This window comes from Prionailurus bengalensis, chromosome A3 (genome assembly GCF_016509475.1).
Source record: "Prionailurus bengalensis isolate Pbe53 chromosome A3, Fcat_Pben_1.1_paternal_pri, whole genome shotgun sequence".
NCBI lineage: Eukaryota > Metazoa > Chordata > Mammalia > Carnivora > Felidae > Prionailurus > Prionailurus bengalensis.
This window is the reverse complement of record NC_057354.1, coordinates 66,940,022-66,964,017: the sequence shown is the minus strand read 5'-3', so window position 1 is coordinate 66,964,017 and position 23,996 is coordinate 66,940,022. Positions and strand designations below refer to the sequence as shown.

General features: G+C 37.9%; 1 protein-coding gene across 1 annotated transcript in view; it reads right to left on the bottom strand.

Annotated features, from left to right (window-relative positions):
• MSH2 (mutS homolog 2) overlaps positions 1–23,996 on the bottom strand; it is an 81,823-nt gene that overhangs the window by 7,403 nt on the left and 50,424 nt on the right. Inside the window, exons 9-12 of the mRNA XM_043603330.1 lie at positions 8,161–8,284; positions 6,541–6,691; positions 3,633–3,730; positions 728–973 (exon numbers count right to left, since the gene is read on the bottom strand). Coding sequence (XP_043459265.1) covers positions 728–973; positions 3,633–3,730; positions 6,541–6,691; positions 8,161–8,284 — 619 coding nt within the window. The remainder of the gene's footprint in view (positions 1–727; positions 974–3,632; positions 3,731–6,540; positions 6,692–8,160; positions 8,285–23,996) is intronic.

The following is a 23,996-nucleotide window of genomic DNA, read 5'->3' as shown; positions in this document are numbered from 1 at the left end:
ATTGTATTGACAACTTGAAAATCTGTTTGGGGAACTAGAATATTATCACTGACTATTCCCCCAATATATTTGTCCAAAGACTCCCACCCATCCTCCACTTCTGTTTTCTAGAATCTGGTTAAGATGTAAAAACACTTTAGTTTGAAACATGCTACATTAGTCTATAAGCAAACTTTTCTCAAATTTCACATGAATATAGTCCCATGTCTTTAAAAGAACTGCTACCTTAAGCTGAGGTCATTCAGCAGTCCATTCTACTTGACCTTCAATGACCTCTGGCTAACGGTAATCTTTAGGTTGAAGGGATGTTCTTTTTTTTAAGTAGGCTTCACGCCCAGAGTGGAGTCTAATGTGGGGCTTGAAGGCATAACTGTGAGATCAAGACCTGAGCTGAGATCAAGAGTCAGACGCTTAACTGACTGAGACACCTAGGCACTCCGGAAAATTCATTTTTAAATACACTAATAAACCCCTTGGAACAAAAGTTTTATATAAAGATGACATTCTCTCATACGGGCCTCCCCCTCCTTCCAAATCTTCCCTGTAACCCAAATGTGAATATATTACTAACCAGTATGATTAATGTTGTTTTTCTAACATCAAGGATTAGAATTTGCTTCATCAGTCTTAAATATTTCCACTCCAAAATAAAAAAAAGGAAACATTACCCACCCCACCCCCAAAAAGCCCATAAATTAGATGTTTTTTGGGGTTTTTTTTGTTTTACCAGTAATGATGTGGAACATCTGTTTATCTTTTTCAAAGTGAACATCATTAGGAATAAATGCAACTTCATCTTGAACTTCAACACAAGCATGTCTGGATGCTTTCAACGTAATTCTTCCTTGTCCTTTCTCCAGAATGACCGGTCGTACATATGGAACAGGTGCTCCATTTGACACATGTGCAAAGCTGACAACAGCATCTAGCTGAGCTAATACATCATTGAGTGTCTGCATTGGTTCTACATAACCTGTATAAAAACAGAAAATGAGCATAGGAATACTGAAAAAAAAAATACACATAAACAGCCACAGAAATATGTTTAACTTCCCTATTTGGGAACTTAAAATCCATTTTCTAATTTATATACTTAAAATATTAACAGAAGTTTGCCATGCTAAATTTGAAAGGAATACCTAAAACCTCACGAGTTTAAAACGTATTACTACATCTTCCCCTAGTATGAACGGATTTCAAAAATAGAATGTGATGCCTTCCCGTACCGAAATCCATTAAAATTAAAAAGCACACAGCTGCTTATCTTAGGAAACATACAAATACTAGGTTTAAAATATAATAATGTGACCATCAAGGCCTGTGCATGTATAAACTTGACCATATAACTGTTACTTGAGTTTTTTCTTCCCACCAGTACCACATGCAGTTGAAATTTAGCATAATTTAGATCCCTAATTGTCACTTAAAACACTTTCAATGAGATTCTCCTCTCCAAGAACATTAATACTAAAAGCTATTATGTACACTAAAAAGTCCCTGACACATGCCAGGCAATGCATGTTTAAGCAATAAAAATGGTCAAAACTTATAGAATAGGTTCTAAATTTTAATAGCTTGGAGGAGTTGGTGTAACATAACACACACACATTATGTAGAACTATCACACGGGCATCGGTGTGTCAAAAGCTTCAAAGGACATTCAAGAGAATAGTGTTTTAGAAAAACATTTATGAGTTTAATCAAATGGCAGGATATATAATTCATCTTTGATTCCCTTGTTTCCCATAAAAGTGATAAAATGTTTTGAAAATAAAAATTAACTTATGAATGGTTGAATACAAATAACTCTTACTGTTTCACCATTTTCAAATTTATTCCGTTTTACCTAACATGTACTTCTTTTAAAAAAAGAAACAGCTCACACTATTCTATAATGTAGGAACAAGAACCTGTGAAATTACTTAAATATTAACGGAGTACTTACTGTAATTACTTTAAAAAAGGAAAACCGAAGCCTCTTATTTAAGCCTATACTTGGTATCTTACATCATCTGGCTCTTAACAGCATTACCTTTTCTGGTGTAATAGCCAAGATAGAAAACTACAAAAATGATCCATTACATTTTAAAATAAAAATAATGCATATATTAGACAAGAAAAGGCTTCATTTAAATTCAAGGTAACTCTAAATAAAAAAAACCTTCCATTTAAATGTTTAAAGCTAGCAGCTTTAACCTAGTAGGTGCTTGATGAATAGGAGCTAGTAATTTTTTTTTTTTTTTAAGGAAGTGTGAATATATAGTATTTACAGCATCCTTAAAAACGCAATCTAGACTCAGGAATGTAATTCAACTGAGACTGTCATGCCACGATTATCTGATACTGCCAAGCAAAAATGTAATCTTTACAAATCTCACTCACCTCAACACCAATATATAAAGTGTATTAGAACCCTTTAAGCTTTATATTTCTGATTTACTATGAAAATTGCTAATAGTAAAATAATTTACAGAATTATATAAACACACAGTTTTCAAATGACTGTTTACTCCTAAATAATTCAGCATGAAAACAAGGACATCCTCCCACTTACTCAGAATACACACCCAAGAAATAGGACACCAATACCGTATTATTTCCTTTTAAACTTCGCCAATTTGTCTCAAGGTTCTTGATAGCTATTCCCTACCTCCAACTCCTAGTCCTGGGTCCAATCAAGGACTGTTTACTGCATTTGCTTGCCGTGTCTCTTTAATCTAGATAGAACAGATCCTGCCCATTCCTTTTTTGCTTCCACGACACACACATTTTTAAAGAGTACAGGCCTTAAAAGTAGTGTCTCACAAATCTAAATTTATCTAAGTTTTTCCCTTCTCATTCATTATCACGTTAAACATTTTTGTCAAGAATACCTCATGGGCAGTACCGTGCTCTTCCCTCTACATCACATCAGGAAGCATTATTTATGATGTCATTTGTCCCATTATTGATGATGCCAACTTTGATCACTTGTTTGAAGCAGTTCTTTGGTTATCTTTTTGAAAGGTACAATAAAGGTGTCCGTGATGACAGGCAAAGCCTTCCAGTTTAACATATCAGCCCTACCCTGTGCTAACCACACATTCATTCCGTACTACAGGCAATACCAGTGTCACGTCATGCAGTCTGCTCAACAGTGCCCTCTAGAATAAACTCTGGAAATCTGCAAAACGGCACACAAAACCCAAAAGAAGGTTTCTTGCCTCATGTGTAATTTCTATTTGTTTTTCAGTGGTACTTATTTCCAAAACTTAGAGCATGAACCCATTGATAATCTAACATTATTAGTGCCTTGTAGCCCTTGGTGTTTCTTTTCCTTGTTACAATAAATTTGTGCTCTAAAAACAAAAAAACAAACAAAACAATAAATTGCACTTTTATGTATATCTGTTTTTCAGGCTGTTCCCATTGCATTCCTTAGCCTGCACTAACTTATCTTTCTACTTACAAGAGTAACTTCCAGCTACTTGTCCCACCACAATACCTATAAAATACTTATACGCAGTCTAACATAATACAGTCACAACATTTAACAGCTGTTAAAAAAACCACTTTTCAAACATCCTGATGTTTCTATTACTAAAAACCAGATTATATTCAGAACAGTTAATGTACTGGTCTATTCAATTTACCTGAAGAAATATTGACAATTTCTTTAACAATTGCATCCTGGGCTTCCTCATACTCAGTTTTATTTTTGGTATACTCTTCATTGAGAGAAGTCAGTTTACTGCAAATCAAGATAATGATATTATTAAAAATATCAAAACATCTACTGGAGGTAATACGTACTACATAAAATATATACAGAGTATCTATCCTCTAAAGAACCAAAACAATAATTAAAATGAAAATGTGAGTAGAAAATGGGCAACTCATTAGGAGAAGATGTGGCTGGAATTCACTATGTTAACATTTACGCTGTTTAGAAGAGCCCTTCTTTTGATACTGAAGGCTGTCAAAGTAAGGAAAATGTTTTGAAAACCAAATCTCATTGAGTTAAGAAAAAATGAAACTATAGGTTGAAATAAAGTGAAGAAAGATAATAAAGTGAAGGAAAAACATTCACTAATGTCAAAGGAAGGGAAGGACATTGAAAACAAAAAGACAATGAGGTGCCTGAGGGGCTCAGTCGGTTAAGCATCCGACTCTCAGTTTCGGTTCAGGTCATGATCTCACGGTTTCGTGAGTTCAAGACCCACATTGGCCTCTGCGCTGAAAGCACAGAGCCTGTTTGAGATCCTTTCTCTCTCTCTCTCTCTCTCTCTCTCTCTGCGCCCCATCCCTACTCATGCTGCCTCTCTCTCAAAACAAATAAATAAACTTAAAAACAAAAAAACAAGATGGGGGGCACAGAAAAGACAAAAAGGGGGAAGCATTCACTAGATGAAGGAGGGCATCAACCAAGGCAGTAATTGTGAAGTTGATGGATTAGCCAATGGCATAATACACATACACAGCTCAAGAACAGTGCACAGGCAAGGAGCAGCAGCAGACCATGAAACAGGCAAAGAGAAAGAATTAAAGGAAGAAAAACAAGAGGCAAAGATATTATAAAAGTGAGACCACTATGTGAAGGAAGAGTAGCAAGAGAGGAAAGTGGAGGGGGCCAGGGACAAGACTGTGCAGGTTACAATACAAGTTCCAGATTTTTCTGGATGGCAGACAGACACTGGAAGTTTTTAAGAAGGAAAATCATAGAGGCGCCTGGGTGGCTCAGTTGGACTTCAGCTCAGGTCATGATCTTGTGGTTTGTGAGTTGTCAGCGCAGAGCCGGCTTCAGATCCTCGGTCTCCCTCTCTCTCTGTACCTCCCCCACATTCACTCTCTCTCTCTCAAAAATAAATAAACATTACAAAAAAAAAGGAAGAAGGAAAATTATATGATCAAAGACTCAGATACACAGCAACGTTTCATTTGTTGACCAAAATGAATTAATAAATTTTCCACAACTTTTGGAATAAATGCAATCAGTTCTATCTCTTCTACATATATTATAAATTAATCAATGGTGTGCTTCAAAGACGGTTATAACACCCCACAAGTTCTGCCTTATCTAAGCCAAAATATACATATATATTTCTTGAGTCAGGGATAGTTTACTGGAAAAACAACTACTACTAAATTTAGCGACAGAAGATCTAGGAGTGAGTATCTAATGTTGCTAGCTGTCTAACCCTGGGAAATTGGGAGTTTCAGCTTCATGTAAAAAATGAGAGAAATAAACCTATTTATTTCAGAATTGTAATGAGAAATCTAACAGATGGATTGTTTTCATTCCTGGGGTGTCTGAACACCTAGAATAATGTCTGCACATAAGAGGCACTCAAAGACTTGCTAAATAAATGGATAAAAGGGGATCACATATACAAAAACTACTTGTAAAGTACAGGGACTATTGAAGAGGGGTGGGTGTTAGGCTGCCATAAATTCTAATATAGTATAGAAGGAAAAAGATAAATGCCCCCACCCAAGTAATGGAAGATTTATTTTCTTTATGAAAACAAATTTTTTTAAGTTTATTTTTGAGAGAGAGACACAGAGAGCAAGCGTGGGGGAGGGGCAGAGAGAGACGGAGAGAGAAAGAATCCAGAGCAGGCTATGCCCTGTTAGCACAGAGCCCAACACGGGGCTCAAACTCACAAACCGTGAGATCATGACCTGAGCTGAAACCAAGAGTTGGACACTTAACCGACTGATCTATCCAGGAGCTCCACAGAAGATTTATTTTAAAATAATTCTTTTTTCACCCATACATAATTTGCCTCAGAAACTTAACATCAGTAAAGGAAAAGAAAAACTCGCAAAATCTTTTGTCCATGTTTATTTTTGAGAGAGAGACAGAGAGAACGAGCAGGGGAGGAGCAGAGAGAGAGGGAGACACAGAATCTGAAGCAGGCTCCAGGATCTGAGCTATTAGCACAGAACCTGACATGGGGCCCGAAGCCACGAACCACAAGATCATGACCTGAGCCTAAGTCAAACGCTTAACTGCCTGAGCCACCCAGGCGTCCCCAGAAAGAGAAATTTTTTAAAAAGCAATAATCTAATGAGTGACCTTGCTAAGGCTGGTAGGCATCTCCCTAAACTAATTTATAGATCCAATTGATATAGCAGAATTTTTTTTAATTGGTAAATTATAGCAAAGTTTTCTTAGAAAAACCAAACATGAAAATAACTATAAAGCAGAGATATGATGGGGAACTAACTCTAACAGATATGGAAGTATAGTATAAATAACTGTAATATAATGAATCTATTTCATATTGACAACAGAATTATGGGACAGACATGTGAAAGAATCTTAAAAACAGATCCAAAGTGTCCCTTCAGTCAATGAGGAAGAGAAGAGTTATTTAACACGGGGGTGTTGGAACACCTGACTAGGCACTTATAAGAAAATAATGTTTCACTCTTACCTTATGCTTTGTATCAATTAATAAGGTAAAACTTCCTTATCATACAGCATTCACGTTTCACAGAACAATTTAGTTCCATGGAACTACTGAAGACTTAATATTAAGTAATATAAATACAAACCTGTTGGTAAATTTAACACCATTCTTCTGGATATCTACTGTACTGAAGTTTTTATTGTTACGAAGGACTTTTTCTTCCTTACACGTTACACGGAAGTAATAACCAAACTGTGCACTGGAATCCAGTTTAATCTGTTTGCCAGGATCCAAGCCTTCAGGATAAGGAAATAAAGAAAAAGTATGTTACAGACGTCTAGAGCCATTTTTTAATAAAATGTTTAAAATAATTAACTCTAAATGGTGAAAAACATACTTTTATGGCAAGACAGTATAGCGGAAATTATTAAGATTAACTGGGAAAGAGTCAAACTTCACTTCATTCAAAAACTACATGAATGAAGGCTGTCTATAAAATCCTTAAACTCTTGCATTAATGTTATTAGCTTCTGATGTCGAAGTGCTTTCTGGGTATACCCATCCGAAGGTGCAGAGTACAGCAGTGGGCTAAGATATGGCCCCTTCCCTTGGAGAGTTCTGCACCAGGGTTCTTTACTTCACTAAAGCATTTCTCTGGAACTATTATAAAGGATGATTAAAGTGAACAAATACACTTTCCAAACAAAAACTTAAGACTCTTGACAATGAAACTCTAGAAAAACTATAACATGTATTTTCTGTTAAGGGTAGGAAACTTCACAAAATAAGCAATTATCAATCAGCTAGAGTTTGTACACCTAAGAATTTTAAGTTTCTCTAAGTCTGTCCTCATCATCTTGCACATCGATGTGATCTTAAGAGTACAAACCAGAAGAGAGATCATACCTACAAATTTAACTGCTAAAGCATGGCTATGAAATATCAGTAGCAGCAAACAACTAAAGACAGACCTCACTGGACTGGGGAGGAAATCACTGTCCTGGAGAGGAAAGAGACTGTAGAAAAAATGTAGACAGCGCTATGAAACGAGAAGTAAAGTAAGGCAAAGATTCTTTACCTAGGGTCTAGTCCATACATGAATTCTCCATGGAAACTATTTGCAAAACTTTTTGTATATGTAGGTATGGACATATTTCAGGAAAGAGGATTCATAACTTTCATCAGATTCTTCAAAAGTTTAAGTATTACTGCTCAAGGGGTCTTCTAATATGCTGATTTATTTATTCATTTAACATAAATGTGAGAGATGCTCAAAGCAAAGAGGTTTACAAATTCAGAACAAATCTGTGTGAATAGTCTGAGACTAATTGGGGGAATTAATAATCTGGTAGGGAAGGCAGCCATTAAAAAAAAAAAAAAGCTGAAGTTACTGAAGTAGTAGGGAACCTCAAAGCCAAATCAACGAACTATTCCTAGTAGAATTAGGCTTGTAGTGGAGGTGACATTTAATGCAGATCCTGTTTAAAGGAAATGATGCAAGGGACTCTTGGTTGAACTGTCTGGAAGGAATGTGGGATCATCCTTGGGTTAGCAGTTAGTAAGAGAGAAGTCTGGAAGAGGGTGTGGCTCTGAATGCAAAGTATTCCTGTATGTTAACCTGAAGTGTTTGTAATTTTACTGTGCAGAAGAAAGGCCTGGCAATTTAAACAAGGAACTGGCAAGATCCACTGTGTCCTCCTGGGAAGTAATTCCGGCACCAGTGTGGATACTGTATAGACAAAAACCTCCAATGAACCCTTCTTACCTAGATCTCTTGCTGCACTTACTAATGTTGACTGCATCTTCTTTTCCAAGTCATCCATTATTTCTCTTAATTCACTCAGATTAGGATCAAATGAAGGTTTTACAAGGAATTCATGGTTTTCCACCTACGGACAGAACAAAGAGCAGCATTTTTTTTTTAATGTTTGTTTATTCTTTGAGACAGAGAAGCAGAGAGAGAGAGAGAGACAGAATCTGAAGCAGGCTCCAGACTGAGCTGTCAGCACAGAGGCCGACGCGGGACTGGAACTCACAAACCAAATGTGGGATCATGACCTTAGCTGAAGTTGGAAGCTTAACCAACTAAGCTATCTAGGCGCTATCTAGGTGCCCCGAGAATAGCCCCAAGAATAGCTACATTTTATAAAAGATGGGTAAAGAATCCCAATGTATTTTATTTTCTTTCATTTAAATGTCACTGTGTTTTGAGTTAAACTTATGTTTTAAGTTACTCAGCCAATACTTTAAAGAGTTTCTATTTATTAGGAGATGTAAAATCCTGTTTATAAGGAGCTTATAGAGCTCTAGATGTCCAAAAGTTACTTGGATGAAAAAATGCAGTGCTTCTTTCACTAGCAGCATTCAGTATTTTTAATTACAGTTCCCCCTAAACAATGTTCACTACATTCTTCCTAAACATTACTAAACAATGTTCAATGTTCATAGCCTATAACAGAATGTGTAGTTTTTACCCAAACCAAGGATGCATCTTAAGATCTCAAAGTTTACAAAAAAAACTATAGAATTTTATTTCTTAAAATGGTAAGTTCAGGGGCGCCTGGGTGGCGCAGTCGGTTAAGCGTCCGGCTTCAGCCAGGTCACGATCTTGCGGTCCGTGAGTTCGAGCCCCACGTCAGGCTCTGGGCTGATGGCTCAGAGCCTGGAGGCTGTTTCCAATTCTGTGTCTCCCTCTCTCTCTGCCCCTCCCCCATTCATGCTCTGTCTCTCTCTGTCCCAAAAATAAATAAACGTTTAAAAAAAAAAAAAAAGGTAAGTTCATCAAAATCTCTCAAGTACTTTGTTTCCCCTAAATTCTTATCAATAACAGCCAGCAAGAAATCATAATGAAAGACAGATCTCACTTACAATGGCAAATGTATACACAAGGTATTTAGAAACAAAGTCTTAATTATATAAGACTTTTATGTTAAACTCATAATTTACTTATTTATATATTTTTGAGGGAGGGAGGGAGGGAGGGAGGGAGGGAGAGAGAGAGAGCGCGCGCGAGCAAGGACACCCATGCAGATTCACAAGTTGGGGAAGGGCAAGGGGAGAGAGAATCTTAAGCAGGCTCCATGCCCAGCACAGAGTCTGACTTCGGGCTATGATCTCACGACCATAAGATCATGACCTGAGTCGAAATAAAGAGTCCAACATTCAATGGACTGAGCCACCCAGATGCCCTATATAGGACTTTTATTTTTTTATTTTTGTTTATTTAGTTTTGAGAGAGAGGGAGAGCAAGCGGGGAGGGGCAGAGAGGGAGGGAGGGAGAGAATCCCAAGCAGACCTCGCACAATCAGCGCAAAGCCCGACATGGGGCCCAAACCAACCAACCTCAAGATCATGACCTAAGCCGAAATCAAAAGTTGTACACTTAACCCACTGAGCCACCCACACACCCCACTATAGAGGACTTATATATATATATAAACTGCTTATTGGAATATTTAAAACGATTGGTAAGCAAAAAGGTAAACTATGAAAAGAGGAAACTAAATCAAACATTAGCATTTCCTCATTCCTAGTGACAGTCCAATAGGAATCCCTTTTTGAAACTAAATGACTAAAAACCAGAGACAATTAGAATATTTTTAAAAATGAATGAAGCATATCCTTACAGCCATTAAGAACTATTAAAAAGGATTAGGGGAGGAGTGTGTGGCTGGCTCAGTTGGGGAAGCATGCAACTCCTGATCTCTGGGTTGTAAATTCAAGCCCCACGTTGGCTATAGACATTACTTAAAAATAAAATCTTAAAAAAAAAATTTAGGGGCGCTTGACTGGCTTGGTCAGTACAGCATGCGACTCCTATTCAAGCCCCACAATGGGTATAGAGCCTACTTGAAGACAAGGAGATATTCTTTTTTTTTTTTTTAACATTTATTTATATTTGACAGACAGAGTAGGCACACACATGGGGGAGTGGCAGAGAGAGGGAGACAGAGGATCCAAAGCAGGCGCTGTGAGTGCAGAGCTGGAACTCATGAACCATGAGATCATGACCTGAGACGAAATCAAGGGTCGGCTGCTTAACCAACTGAGTCACCCAGGTGTCCCAAGGAGATTTATTTTAATTTAGCAAACAAATTGGGTGCGGGGTTGGCGGAGTGCCTGGGTGGCTCAGTTGGTTGAGCATCCAACTCTTGATTTTGACTCAGGTCATGATCCCAGGGTCCTGGCATCAGAACCGTGGGTTGTCAGGCTCAGTACAAAGTGTGGAGCCTACTTAAGATTCTCTCTGTGTCCCTCTCTCTCCCCCTGACCCTCTTCCCCACATTCTCTCTCTCTCTAAAAAAACAAAACACCTTAGTACATGGGGTTAATATAATTTCTTTCCAATTAATGAGAACACGCCTTCCTCACATACCAAAGGCAAACACAAGAAAAAGGAATTAAAATTACAAAAAGCTAACCAAAAAAGTTAGCTTAATTTCTCAGTTTATCACATAAATTCACATAAATTTCTCAATTGAAACTGATAAGAGATTTAATTATATTTATAAAAAAATGTAAAAATAGAAAGGTTAAACACTTTCTTTTATAAAGGAACTTGGTTTTGCATGTATGAGAAAAATATCAAGGTCATTCAATGGGCAAATATGAAAACATACAACTCACAAATGAGAAAGTAAGTAGTAAAATAAGTAGTAAACTAAACCACAGGAAAATGCTAAAGCTCAACAGTAAAAGATATGAATATTTAAGCAACCTTAAGATCTTATTCTACAGCTATTTTTTTTTAAAGAAAAATATTACCATCAAATACTAATGAGGCTACAGTGAAATTAGTGTACTCATTCATTTCTGGTGAGAACCTAAGTTGTTATAACCTTTAGAAAAAAAGCAATATTCAACAAGATTCAGAGATATTTGTTACACCCTTTGACACAGCAATTCTACTCCCAGGAATTCAACCTAAGGAATAATGCAACAGATGCAAAGCCACACAGGGATGAATAAGATCTCTGCAGATTTATCTGTTACAGCAGAACCCAGAAATGATAAAACATCACAATATTTGCACAATGGTACCTCAGTAATATTATACAGTTTATTCAAACAGACAGTGAAGATGATGCAGAAACAAGAACTGAGAGGATAATTTCAGGGAAAATAATGCAACAAGGGTGGATTGACATAGCTAAAGAATTTGCCTCTTCCAATGAACTTAAAAAGAAGTGACGCAGAGCCAAATCATATTCCTTTCCTCACCCCCACCTTCCAGAAGCCCATTCATTGGTAAATTAACCCTGAGGATCATCACTAGTAATCCCAAATCTGGAGAGAAGAAAGTTGAATGGGTATCCTTCCATTTTCCTTCCTCGGGAAGGGGAAATACTGTTGTGAAAGCACTGCTGAGGAGACTGGAGTGAAACAGGGAAAGTGAATGACCGGGTCCTAATGCACTAAAACACTCTAGGCCAACACTCCAAACAGGGTACCCTTCAGCAAGACATCACCCCTCCCAAACAATCTGGGATATTAAAATATACCACCAAACTCAGTATTCTAACCCAGAACCAAGACATATGACCTTTAGTCTCTAGTTGTCTTTCCAACAACATCACCCACCTATCACCAGGAAAACCCACACACTCATTACATCAGACTACACAAAAAAGATGGAGGAAAAGAAACCCAGGCTTGGAACTCCAAAATGGGAAGATGAAATTCAGAAAAAAGATCAAAGAACAAAGAAAGAAAGATCCTCATACTATCATTTAAATATGAATAAACAATATACCAGAGAAGAGAAGAGATACCTTTGAATCAAATTACCTGTACCAGGGGCACCTGGGTGGCTCAGTCAGTTAAGCATCTGTTAAGCATCCAACTCTTGATTTTGGTTCAGGTCATGATCTCCCGGTTCTGAAGTTTGAGCCCAGTGTCAGGGTCTGCACTGACAACATGGAGCCTGCTTGGGATTCTCTCCCTCTCTCTCCATCCCTCCCCTGCTTGCACTCTCTCTCAAAATTAATAAATACACTTAAAAAAGAAAAGTGTTCCTGGCTTAATTACAATGTGGGACATATGGCAAAAGCAAAAGGGCAAATTTTATATGGCGGGTGGTGTATAATCTCCACAGACAGAACGCAAATAGATGAGAATTCGTTATCTAAATATACATAACAGGGGCATAAGAGTCTGACTCTTGATTTCAGCTCAGGTCATGTTCTCAAGGTTCAGGGGATTGAGCCCCACGCTGGGCTCTATACTGACAGCACTGAGCCTGCTTCATATTCTTTCTCTTTCCTCTCTTTCTCTGCCCCTCCCCCACTCTCTCTAAATAAATAAATAAACATTTAAAATAAACAATGGACAAGGAGAGAAGCCACCAACAGTGAGAGTAAAAACACAAAAAACAAAACAAAACAAACAAAAAAAACCTCTGCAGAAACAAGGAGCAGATTTAAACCAAGAAATTTTTGACACGGAATGTTAAGTATATTAAAATGTTGGGGCGCTTGGGTGGCTCAGTTAAGCGACCGACTTCGGCTCAGGTCATGATCTCGCGGGTTCATGGATTCGAGCCCCACATCGGGCTCTGTGCGAACAGCTCAAAGCTTGGAGCTTGCTTCGGATTCTGTGTCTCCCTCTCTCCCCTTCCCCAACTTGTGCGCTCTCTCTCTCACTCTAAAAAATAAATAAACATTAAAAAAATGTTTTTAAGTATATTAAAGTGTTTAAAGTAATATAATAGAGAATGGAACACATGAGCAAAGAACAAAATATTTAAAAAAAAAAAAAGGTCTAGGCAGAGTTAGAAATGAACCAAATAACTTTTATAAATAAAAAATGTAATCACTGAAAAAAAAAACCCTATGGACTGGTTAAACATCATATCAGAGCTGAAGAGACACTCAGTGAATTGGAACATCTGAAATAATCACAAAGAGAGCAGCACAGACACATGGCAGAAAAAAAAAAATGTGAAAGTGTAACATATGTCCAAACACAGTTTTAGGAGAAGAGAATGAAGGAGCACAACATTCAAAGAGGTAATGATTGATAATTTCCCAAAATTGATAAAAGACATGAATTCTCTGATTAAGAAAACACAGTAAATCCAAACAGGAAAAAGAAAAAGAAATCCACTTTTGGACACGGAGCAGTTAAAGGAATCAGTATCTGGAACCAAGACTTCTAAACAATAATAATGCAAGCCAAAGGACAGCACAATACAATCTCATAGATATTAAGGAAAAATAACTGTTAATCTTCAACCTGGAATGTATACCCACAAAAAATATCCTTCAAGAACATGGGTGAAATACACATTTTCAAACAAACAAAACCTGACTAACAGACTGCCAATAAAAGAACTCCTAAAGAATATTCAGGAAGAAGGAATCAATAGCTAAGAAACTGGTAAGCATATGGGCAAATCTAAATTTAACACTGACTGTATAGAATGGAAATTTAAGGGGGGGAAAAGACAGAACTAAAATACCAGCCAATAATGAAGAAAAATATATTCTGATCTCAGATATCCTAAGGTCCTAGTATTTGTGGGGTTAAGTGAGAAGATACTGACAGACTTTGAGTTATGTATACACATTTTGTAAAAATTTGTGAATAAATTCCAAACCAGTGCATGTGTGGTAGGATGGGGGAGGGGCTACAAGGAAAGGCGAAATGGAATTTTAAAAGCCCAATCAATATACAAGAAAGAAAGAGCAATAAGGAGAACCAGGAAGAATAGGAATCACAAAATAATGTAGAAATAAATCCAGGTTGCCACTTAAAAAAGATCATGAGGGGCGCGTGGGTGGTGCAGTCGGTTAAGCGTCCGACTTCAGCCAGGTCATGATCTCGCGGTCCGTGAGTTCCAGCCCCGCGTCAGGCTCTGGGCTGATGGCTCAGAGCCTGGAGCCCGTTTCCGATTCTGTGTCTCCCTCTCTCTCTGCCCCTCCCCCGTTCATGCTCTGTCTCTCTCTGTCCCAAAAATAAATAAACGTTGAAAAAAAAAAAAAAAAAAGATCATGAAATGTGTGCCTGGGTGGCTCAGTCAGTTGAGTATCTGACTTCAGCTCAGGTCATGATCTTGCAGTTTGTGAGTTCAAGCCTCGCATCAGGCTCTGTGCTGACAGCTCGAAGCATGGAGCCCACTTCGGATTCTGTCTCCCCCCCTCTCTCTGCCCCTCCCCCACTTGTGCTCTGTCTCTCCCTCTCTCAAAAATAAACATTAAAAAATTGTTTAAGATGAAAATAAATTTAAAATAAATAAAATCCAGCTATAAGCTTTCTAACCATAAAGACTCACAAAGGACAGAAAAATATATACCATGTAAAAAAACTAAAAAGGAGGACTCTGGCATAGCCCTTTACTACCAGACAAACTATATCTAAGGCAAAAAGCATTACTAAGGATACTGTCTCTAAAGAATGATGAAGGCTCAGTTCACCACAAAGAAACTATAGCTTTGTGTCTTAAAAACATATGAAGCAAAAATGGACTGAACTATAAGAAATCCACACTTCTCTTAGTAACTCAGCAGATCAAAAATTAGCAAGCATACAGACAATGTGAACAAAACAACTAAAGCCCTATCTAACCTAATAGACATATAGAAAACTCTGCAACCAAAATTAGGGAGCACAAGTGATCCTCAAGTACACTGAGAACTTTTATGAAACTGATATGTACTAAAAGCTTACAAATTAAAAAACATATATTCCTAAAAAAATGATAATGGGAATAAAATTCTTAAAACTGAGTAAGAGATTTTACCTTTAAAATTTATGGGATACATTCAGCTAAATATATAGAAAAAAAAGTGTAATCTTAAATGCTTACTGAAAAAGTCTGGAAAAACAGTGAACACTAAATTAAAGTAAAAAAAGTAGATAGAAAAAATGCATAAGAACTGAAATAATGAAACAAAAAAAGCAATGACACAAAAGAGGATTTAAAAAAAATCACAAGTTGGGTGCTTGAGTGGCTGAGTCAGTTAAGAGACAGATTCTTTATTTCTGAGCAGGTCTTGATCTTAGGGTCATTGGGCTACACACAGGGAGTGAAGCCTACTTTAAAAAAATTAATACAAAATAAAAATTAAAAGTCATAAGATGATTCTCTTAAAAAACAAACTATGGAAGGGAGGAAATGTTGGGGGAGGCACAAATTATATTAAAAATAAACAGGGAATGGGGTGCCTGGGTGGCTCAGTCGGTTAAGCATCTGTCTTCGGCTCAGGTCATGATCTCGCAGTCCGTGAGTTTGAGCCCCGCGTGGGGCTCTGTGCTGACAGCTCGGAGCCTGGAGCCTGTTTCGGATTCTGTGTCTCCCTCTCTCTGACCCTCCCCCGTTCATGCTCTGTCTCTCTCTGTCTCAAAAATAAATAAACATTAAAAAAAAAAATTAAAAAAAAAAAAAAGCAAATCACTACAAACAACTTGTGGCAAGTAGAAAACCCAGAAAGAAGTATTTATTTCCTAGAAAAAGGGTCTAGTGTCCAGAATATATATAGAACTCTTACAACTCAAACACAAAAAGACAACCCAATTTCAAATTGAGCAAAGGATCTGATCAGACATTTTCCTAAAGATTACAAATAAATGGGCACCAAACATATGAAAAGATGCCCGACATCATTAGCCACCAGGGAAATGAAAATCAAAACCATAATGGCAGCACCTGGGTGGCTCAGTTGGTTGAGTGTCCGGCTTCACCTTGGGTCACGATCTCTTGGTTCATGGGTTTGTGGCCCACGTCAGGCTCTATGCTGACACAGTTCGGAGCCTAGACCCTGCTTTGGATTCTGTGTCTTCTTCTCTCTCTGCCCCTCCCCTACTCCCACTCTGTCTCTGTCTCTGTCTCTCTCTCAAAAATAAATAAACCTTAAAAAACAAAAACAATATCACTTCACACCCACTTTTTTATTTTTTTTTAATTTTTTTTTCAACGTTTTTTATTTATTTTTGGGACAGAGAGAGACAGAGCATGAACGGGGGAGGGGCAGAGAGAGAGGGAGACACAGAATCGGAAGCGGGCTCCAGGCTCCGAGCCATCAGCCCAGAGCCTGACGCGGGGCTCGAACTCACGGACCGCGAGATCATGACCTGGCTGAAGTCGGACGCTTAACTGACTGCACCACCCAGGCGCCCCATTCACACCCACTATTAAGACAACACCCCAAAAAACAGAAAATAATAATTATTAGCAGCAACGTGAAGAAACTGGATTCCTCCTATATTGCTGATGGGAATGTTAAATGGTGCAGACACTTTAGAAAACAATTTAGTGATTCCCAAAAAGTTAAACATAAAATTACCATATGACTCAGCATTTCTATTCCTAAATATATACCTAAAAGAACTGAAAACAGATACTCAAATACTCGTACATGACTGCTCATGAAAGTCCTAATCATAATAGCCAAGAGTTAAAAACAACTTAAAGGTCCACCAACAAACAAAAAGCAGAAACAGACCCATAACTACAAAGAACTGATAACTGCCAGAAAGGAGGGGTGTCCGGGATGGGCAAAATGAGTAGAGGGGAGTAGGAGGTACAGGCTTCCAGTTATGGAACGAATAACTCACAGGGATGACAAAAAGTGCAGCTTAGGAAATACAGTTAATGGTATTGTAATAGCACTGTATGGTAAGCATAGCATTACCCACTGAGTTGTATGCTTGAAATTAATATTAACATAGTGTGTCAACTATAGTTTAATCAAAATATAAAAATAGAAAACAGAAAACAAGGATAACTATAAGCAAAAAATGTCAACACGTATTTAGAATTAAATCTAGGTAGGAGAATATGAATACTTCCCTTTAAAAAAATTTTGTTTACTGTTTTATTTATTTTTGAGAGAGAGCAAGAGCAAGCAGGGGAGGTGCAGGGAGAAAATCAGAAGCAGGCTCCAGGCTCTGAGCTGCCAGTACAGAGCCCAACATGGGGCTCAAACTCATGGACCGTGAGATCATGACCTGAGCCGAAGTTGGATGCTCAACCAACTGAGCCACCCAGGCGCCCCATGAATACTTCCTTTATATATATATTACATGTATATTTATTTCCAAGAACAAAAAAATTGAATCACTTATATACTATTAGTATCTTTACAGCTTACATATACAATAATCATTTAGTTGTAGTATGATCATGGAACTGTGGCCTTTTAAAAACTATTTCAATTTTTTCTGTCCCAGTATTGTCAATAAAAATTTATCTAGGGGTGCCAGGGTGGCTCAGTCGGTTAAGCATCTGACTCTTGATTTCAGCTCAGGTCATGATCTCACAGTTCATGAGTTCAAGCCACAGGTCGGGCTCTGTGCTGGCAGCACAGAACCTGCTTGGGATTCTCTCTATCCTCTTAAAATAAATAAATACACTTTAAAAAAGTTATCTAATATTACTACTTTTCCAATAATAGAAGATATACCAATAGTAAGTGTATGTGAAAACTAATATTCAACTCACACCACTGTTGTTTAACATAGTTTTGGAAGTCTTAACCTCAGCAATCAAACAAAATGAAATAAAAGGTATCCAAAGTGGCAAAGAAGAAGTCAAAACTTTCACTTTTTGCAGATGACATGATACTCTACATAGAAAACCCAAAAGACTCCACCAAAAAACTGCTAGAACTGATCCATGAATTCAGCAAAGCCGCAGGATATAAAATCAATGTACAAAAACTGGCTGCATTTCTATACACCAATAATGAAGCAACATAAAAAGATATCAAGAGGGGCGCCTGGGTGGCTCAGTCGGTTAAGTGTTTGACTTCTGCTCAGGTCATGATCTCGCAGTTTTTGAGTTCAAGCCCTACGTCTGGCTCTGTGCTGACAGCTCAGAGCCTGGAGGCTGCTTGGGATTCTGTGTCTCCCTCTCTTTGCCCCTCCCTGACTCATGCTGGGTCTCTGTCTCTCTCAAAATAAATAATCATTTAAAAAAGAAAAAGATATCAAGGAATCAATACCATTTACAATTGCACCGAAAACCATAAAATACCTAGGAATAAACCTAACCAAGGAAGTTAAAGATCTGTATGCTGAAAACTATAGAAAACTTATGAAAGAAATTGAAAAGGACACAAAGAAATGGAAAAACATTCCATGCTCATGGATTGGAAGAACAAATATTGTTAAAATGTCAATACTACCCAAAGCAATCTACACATTCAATGCAATCCTAATCAAAGTAGTACCAGCATTCTTAGAGCTAGAACAAACAAACCTAAATTTGTATGGAACCACAAAAGACCCGAATAGCCAAAGTAATGTTGAAAAAAAAAACCAAAGCTGGAAGCATCACAATCCTGAGCTTTAGCCCATACTACAAAGCTATAATCATCAAGACAGCATGGTACTGGCACATAAAAAGACACATAGACCAATGGACCAGAATACAGAATGCAGAATTGGGTCCACATACAAATATATGGCCAACTAATCTCTGACAAAACAGGAAAGAGTATTCAGTGGAAAAAAGATACTCTCTTTAGCAAATGGTGCTGGGAGAACTGGACAGCAACATGCAAAAGAATGAAACTGACCACTTTCTTACACCATATACAAAAATAAACTCGAAATGGATGACAGACCTAAATGTGAGACAGGGAACAGTAAAAGCCTAGGGGAGAAAACAGGCAGCAACCTCTTTGACCTTGGCCACAGCAAATGCCGGAAAGCAAGGAAAATAAAAGCAAAAATGAACTATTGGGACCTCATCAAGATAAGAAGCTTCTGCATTGCAAAGGAAAACAATCAGCAAAATTATAAGGCAACCAATGGAATGGGAGAAGATATTTGCAAATGACATATCAGATAAAGGGTCAGTATCTAAAATCTAGGAAGAACACCAAACTCAACATGCAAAAAAAAAAAAAAAAAAAAAATAGGGAAGAAATGGGCAGAGGACATGAATAGACACTTTTCAAAAGAAGACATCCAGATGGCCAAGAGACACATGAAAAGACACTCAACATCACTCATCATCAGGGAAATATAAATCAAAACCACAATGAGATAGATACTACCTCACACTGGTCACAGTGGCTAAAATTAACAACTCAGGAAACTACAGATGTTCGTAAGGATGTGGAAAAAGGGGAACCCTCTTGCACTGTCAGTAGCAATGCAAACTGGTATAGCCACTCTGGAAAACAGTGTGGAGGTTCCTCAAAAAATTAAAAACAGAATTACCCTATGACTCAGCAATAGCAGTACTAAGAATTTATCTAAAGGATACAGGAGTGCTAATTCACAGGGGCACATGTACCCCAATGTTGACAGCAGTGCTGTCAATTATGGAAAGAGCCCAAATGTCCATCAACTGATGGATAAAGAAGATGTGGTATATGTAAACAATGGAATACGATTCAACAATGAAAAAGAATGATATCTTGCCATTTGCAACAACATGGATGGAACTGGAGGGTATTATGCTAAGTGAAATAAGTCAGTCAGAGAAGACAGATATCATGTTTTCATTCATTGATATGTGGAATTTGAGAAACTTAACAGAAGACCATGGGGGAAGGGAAGGAAAAACAATAGTTACAAACAGAGAGGGAGGCAAACCATAAGACACTCTTACATAGAGTTTCTTCCCCAGAGAAGAAACTGAGGGTTGACTGGAGGTGGGGGAAGGTGGCGGAAAGGGGAAAATGGGTGATGGGCACTGAGGAGGGCATGTGTTGGGATGAGCACTGGGTGTTGTATGTAAGTGATGAATCATGGGAATCTATTCTGAAAGCCAAGAGCACACTGTATACTCTATAAGTTAGCTAACTTGACAATAAATTATATTTTAAAAAAAGAAAACTAATATTCAAAGATGAAATACCCAAATATAGTATAAAATGAATTTTAAAATTTAATACATTTCATTGAATCATCCAATCTAACTGAAATTGTTTACTTTTTTGTGAAAAATCATTGCCATTTTGAACCTTGTCCTGGGGGTGGTAGAGATACATTTATATGTACTTCAGAAATAGAAAATCTTTCCATAAGATATATGGAAAGTAGACACAAAAATACCTTAAGTATTACATACGAAGCTAAGCCTAGAAAAAAAAAAGAAATAATGCAACTACTCATATAAATGACTGTTCCCTTCGGGGCGCCTGGGTGGCTCAGTCGACTGAGTGTCCGACTTTGGCTCAGGTCATGATCTCACAGTTCGTGGGTTTGACCCCCACATCAGGCTCTGTGCTGACCGCTTGCTCAGAGCCTGGAGCCTGCTTCAGATTCTGTGTCTCCTACTCTCTCTGCTCCTCCCCCATTCACGCTTTGTCTCACTCTGGTTCTCAAAAATAAATAAATGTTTAAAAAAAATTTTTTTAAATAAATAAATAAATAAATAAATAAATGACTGTTCCCTTCATCACATGAGCTCCTAAGTGCACAGCTGGAAAACATGAGGAAAGCTTTCAGGAATCATACATGAAATGATTGCTATCCTCTGAGGTTTGCTCAAAGTAGTTCTGAGTCACGTAATTTAAATGCCTAAATTCACTACAAATATCTACAATGACAGTGAAGGGTTGAATTCACTTTATAACCCCGAGCTAAGTTTAAAGGTTTGTAACTGAGAATAAAGAAGATATTGTATCAGGTCAATTCCCTAGAGAATCCAGAGAAGGTTTTAAGTAGGAATTGTATTTATTTAAAAGACAGCATCACACCATAAAACATGAAAGCCTTCAGTTACAGGACCCTATCTTAACAGACAAGGCTGGTTGTCTACACAACAGTCATTCATTCCCTCCTTCCCCTTCCCAGTAGAGCTTTCATTTTGTTTACCTGCAACAGAGGGATAACCCACCCCTAGCTATCTTAGGCCCATCGTCACATTTTAGGATCTCTGGCCAAAAGCACTGCTTAAATGGTCCCATCAAAACAAACTGCAGGACTCTTCCTAGGAATGTTACGTGAATTACTACTGGTAGATACTCAACGCAGGGCCAAAAGAGGAACTTGCGTTAGGTTAGTATTAAAATCACAAAAGATAGACGAGATCAAGAAATTAGGTCCTTTGCATGGTATTATTGAGCTGGTGGATAAGCAACTCTAAATTAAAGCCTACCCTATCTCTAGACTTTCAATTTCATGAGCCAGGGTGTAGTGAGTTTTAGGTTATGTGAAAAATAAAGAGTCCTAACTAATACTAAGTTTAACCTCAGATAATCTACTGGGGGCAGGGAGGAAATCCACAGCTCACTTATTGACACAGTACTTAACAGTGAAGGGGGGTTCAGAATATGTTATAGTGGCATAAAAATTATTCCAAGATGAAAGCATCTGAGAATAGACTTTTGTTTCTGCACTCTCTTATCTCCCTAAAAACAGAGGCTCCCAAAAGAACTAATTTGTTGTTAAATCCCCTCCCAGGGAGTTTCATAACCAAGGAAGTAAAAATTATCATATCCTCAATCTATTCTCTCAAGGGCTCATTAATCACTTGTAAAAGTCATTTGTTTTCCTGGAAGTACCCTTTCTCCCTCTCCCATTCCCCTACTAAGATAATACATAAGCCCCAAATTCTAATAGCCTCCTTGAGTCACATTTTTCTGTGAACCCAAAAATCTGTTCTCTTGCTAATAATCTGTTTATCAGTTTAACTAGCAGACTTCCAAACAATGAACCAAAGAAAGCAGGAAAAAAAAAAGTTTTTTCTCCCCCATAAAATTAACTACTTTCAGATTAAGAAATCAAGTTTTGTCATAATCTTAAGTGACAGCAATAAAATTAGGACAAAGGACCTCTCCTTTCCCAGGCTTTATCAATATAATTACACTGCTTGCCTTCCTAAAATCTCCTCTTCCCAGACACAAAATCTTACAACACTCTAATCCCATAGCACCATTCAAAAATTGACACTAAAAAGTGGCGCCTGGGTGGCCCAACCAGTTAAGGGTCCAACTCTTAATTTGGCTTAAGTCATGATCCCAGGGTCGTGGGACTGAGCCCCGAGTTGAGGTCAGGCTCCACGTTGGGAGTGGAGTCTGCTTAAGATTCTCTCTTTCCCTCTCCCTCTCTCTTAAAAAAAAAAAAAAAAAATCTAAAAAACTATTTTATACAATCACAGTAAGGTCTAAATTAACAGATATGTATCAAGTGTTTCAGATAAAAGTACATCTTAACCCACAATAAGGAAGATGGAGCTGGAAGAAGCACATTAGGCTGTTAACACTGTTCATCTGAAGAGGGAAGAATGGTCACTTTCGCCTCTATACTTCTTCATATAGTTTTGTTTCGCTTGCTTTTGATTTTTTGGTGTTTTTTTGAGAGAGAGAAAGAGAGGGAGATGGAGTGAATGGGACAGAATCCTATGCAGTCTTCATGCCTAGTGCAGAGCCCTAATCAGGGCTTGATCTCACAACTCTGAGATCATGACCTGGGCTGAAATCAAGACTTGGACACTTAACCGACTGAGCCACCCAGGCGCCCCGTTCCACTTGCCTAACAGATGTGTTATCTTTATTAAGTAGAAAAGCTTCAAATAAAGAAAATACTTTAAAAATTTACATCTTGGTATTTTGGTACATCATCATTTGTGAGGGAATGTTTTGGCTTATTTGCTGTCAAGCAGCTATGTATCTCAAGGGCTGGACCTATGCAGTCAGAATATTGTATGAAGGGAGGGAAGGAGAGCAAGAAAGAGGAGAGGGAGGGAGAGAGGGAATAAATCAAAAGGCAAAATATGAACCAAAAGTATCCAACATTTAAAAAAATTTTTTTAAATAACATTTATTCATTTTTGAGAGACAGAGAGACAGAGCACAATCAGCAGAGGGACAGAGAGAGAAGGAGACAGAATCCGAAGCACGCTCCAGGCTCTGAGCTGTCAGCACAGAGCCTGACGTGGGGCTCAAACTCACAGACAGCAAGATCATGACCTGAGCTAAAGTCAGATGCTCAACTGAATGAGCCACCCAGGTGCCCCAAAAGTATCCAACATTTTATCATCCTGCTGCTTCTTGTAATTATCATAGTAGTGGCCCACATCTTGAGTATAAGGAAAACAAACAGCTCATTGCCGGAGACAGCTTTTAAAACTGTCCAAGAGCAGGAGAGGAAGACAGGTCCTAAAAGGCAGGCCTCCACATCTACTGGACAGGTTGTCAGTGTGATGACCCAGATAAAAAGATAGCTGCACAGGGTTTTCAATAGAAGATCTGTACTTTGACAGAGGGGCTACAAATTTTAAGAAACTCGAACATTCTCAATTTATATACACCAACTTTTGGCCAGATAATGCCCAGTGATTGCCCAAGAGCGCAGCCTTTGCAGTAGGATGCAAATTGGTGAAAGGAAATCGCACACTTATCTCACTTTGAGATGAGATTACACTCCTAATTTATTAGGAGTAATTTATTTTATTAGCAAGTAGTTCTCAAAGTGTGATCCCCAGACAGGCAGCATCATTTGGGTACATGTTAGAAATGCAAATTTTCAGGAATGCAAACTGATACAGCTACTCTGAAGAACTGTATAGGTTCCTCAAAAAAATTAAAAATAGAGCTGCCCTACCTACGACCCAGCAATTGCACTACTAGACATTTATTCAAAGGACACAAAAATGCTGATTCAAAGGGGCACATGCATCCCAATTTTATAATAGCACTATCA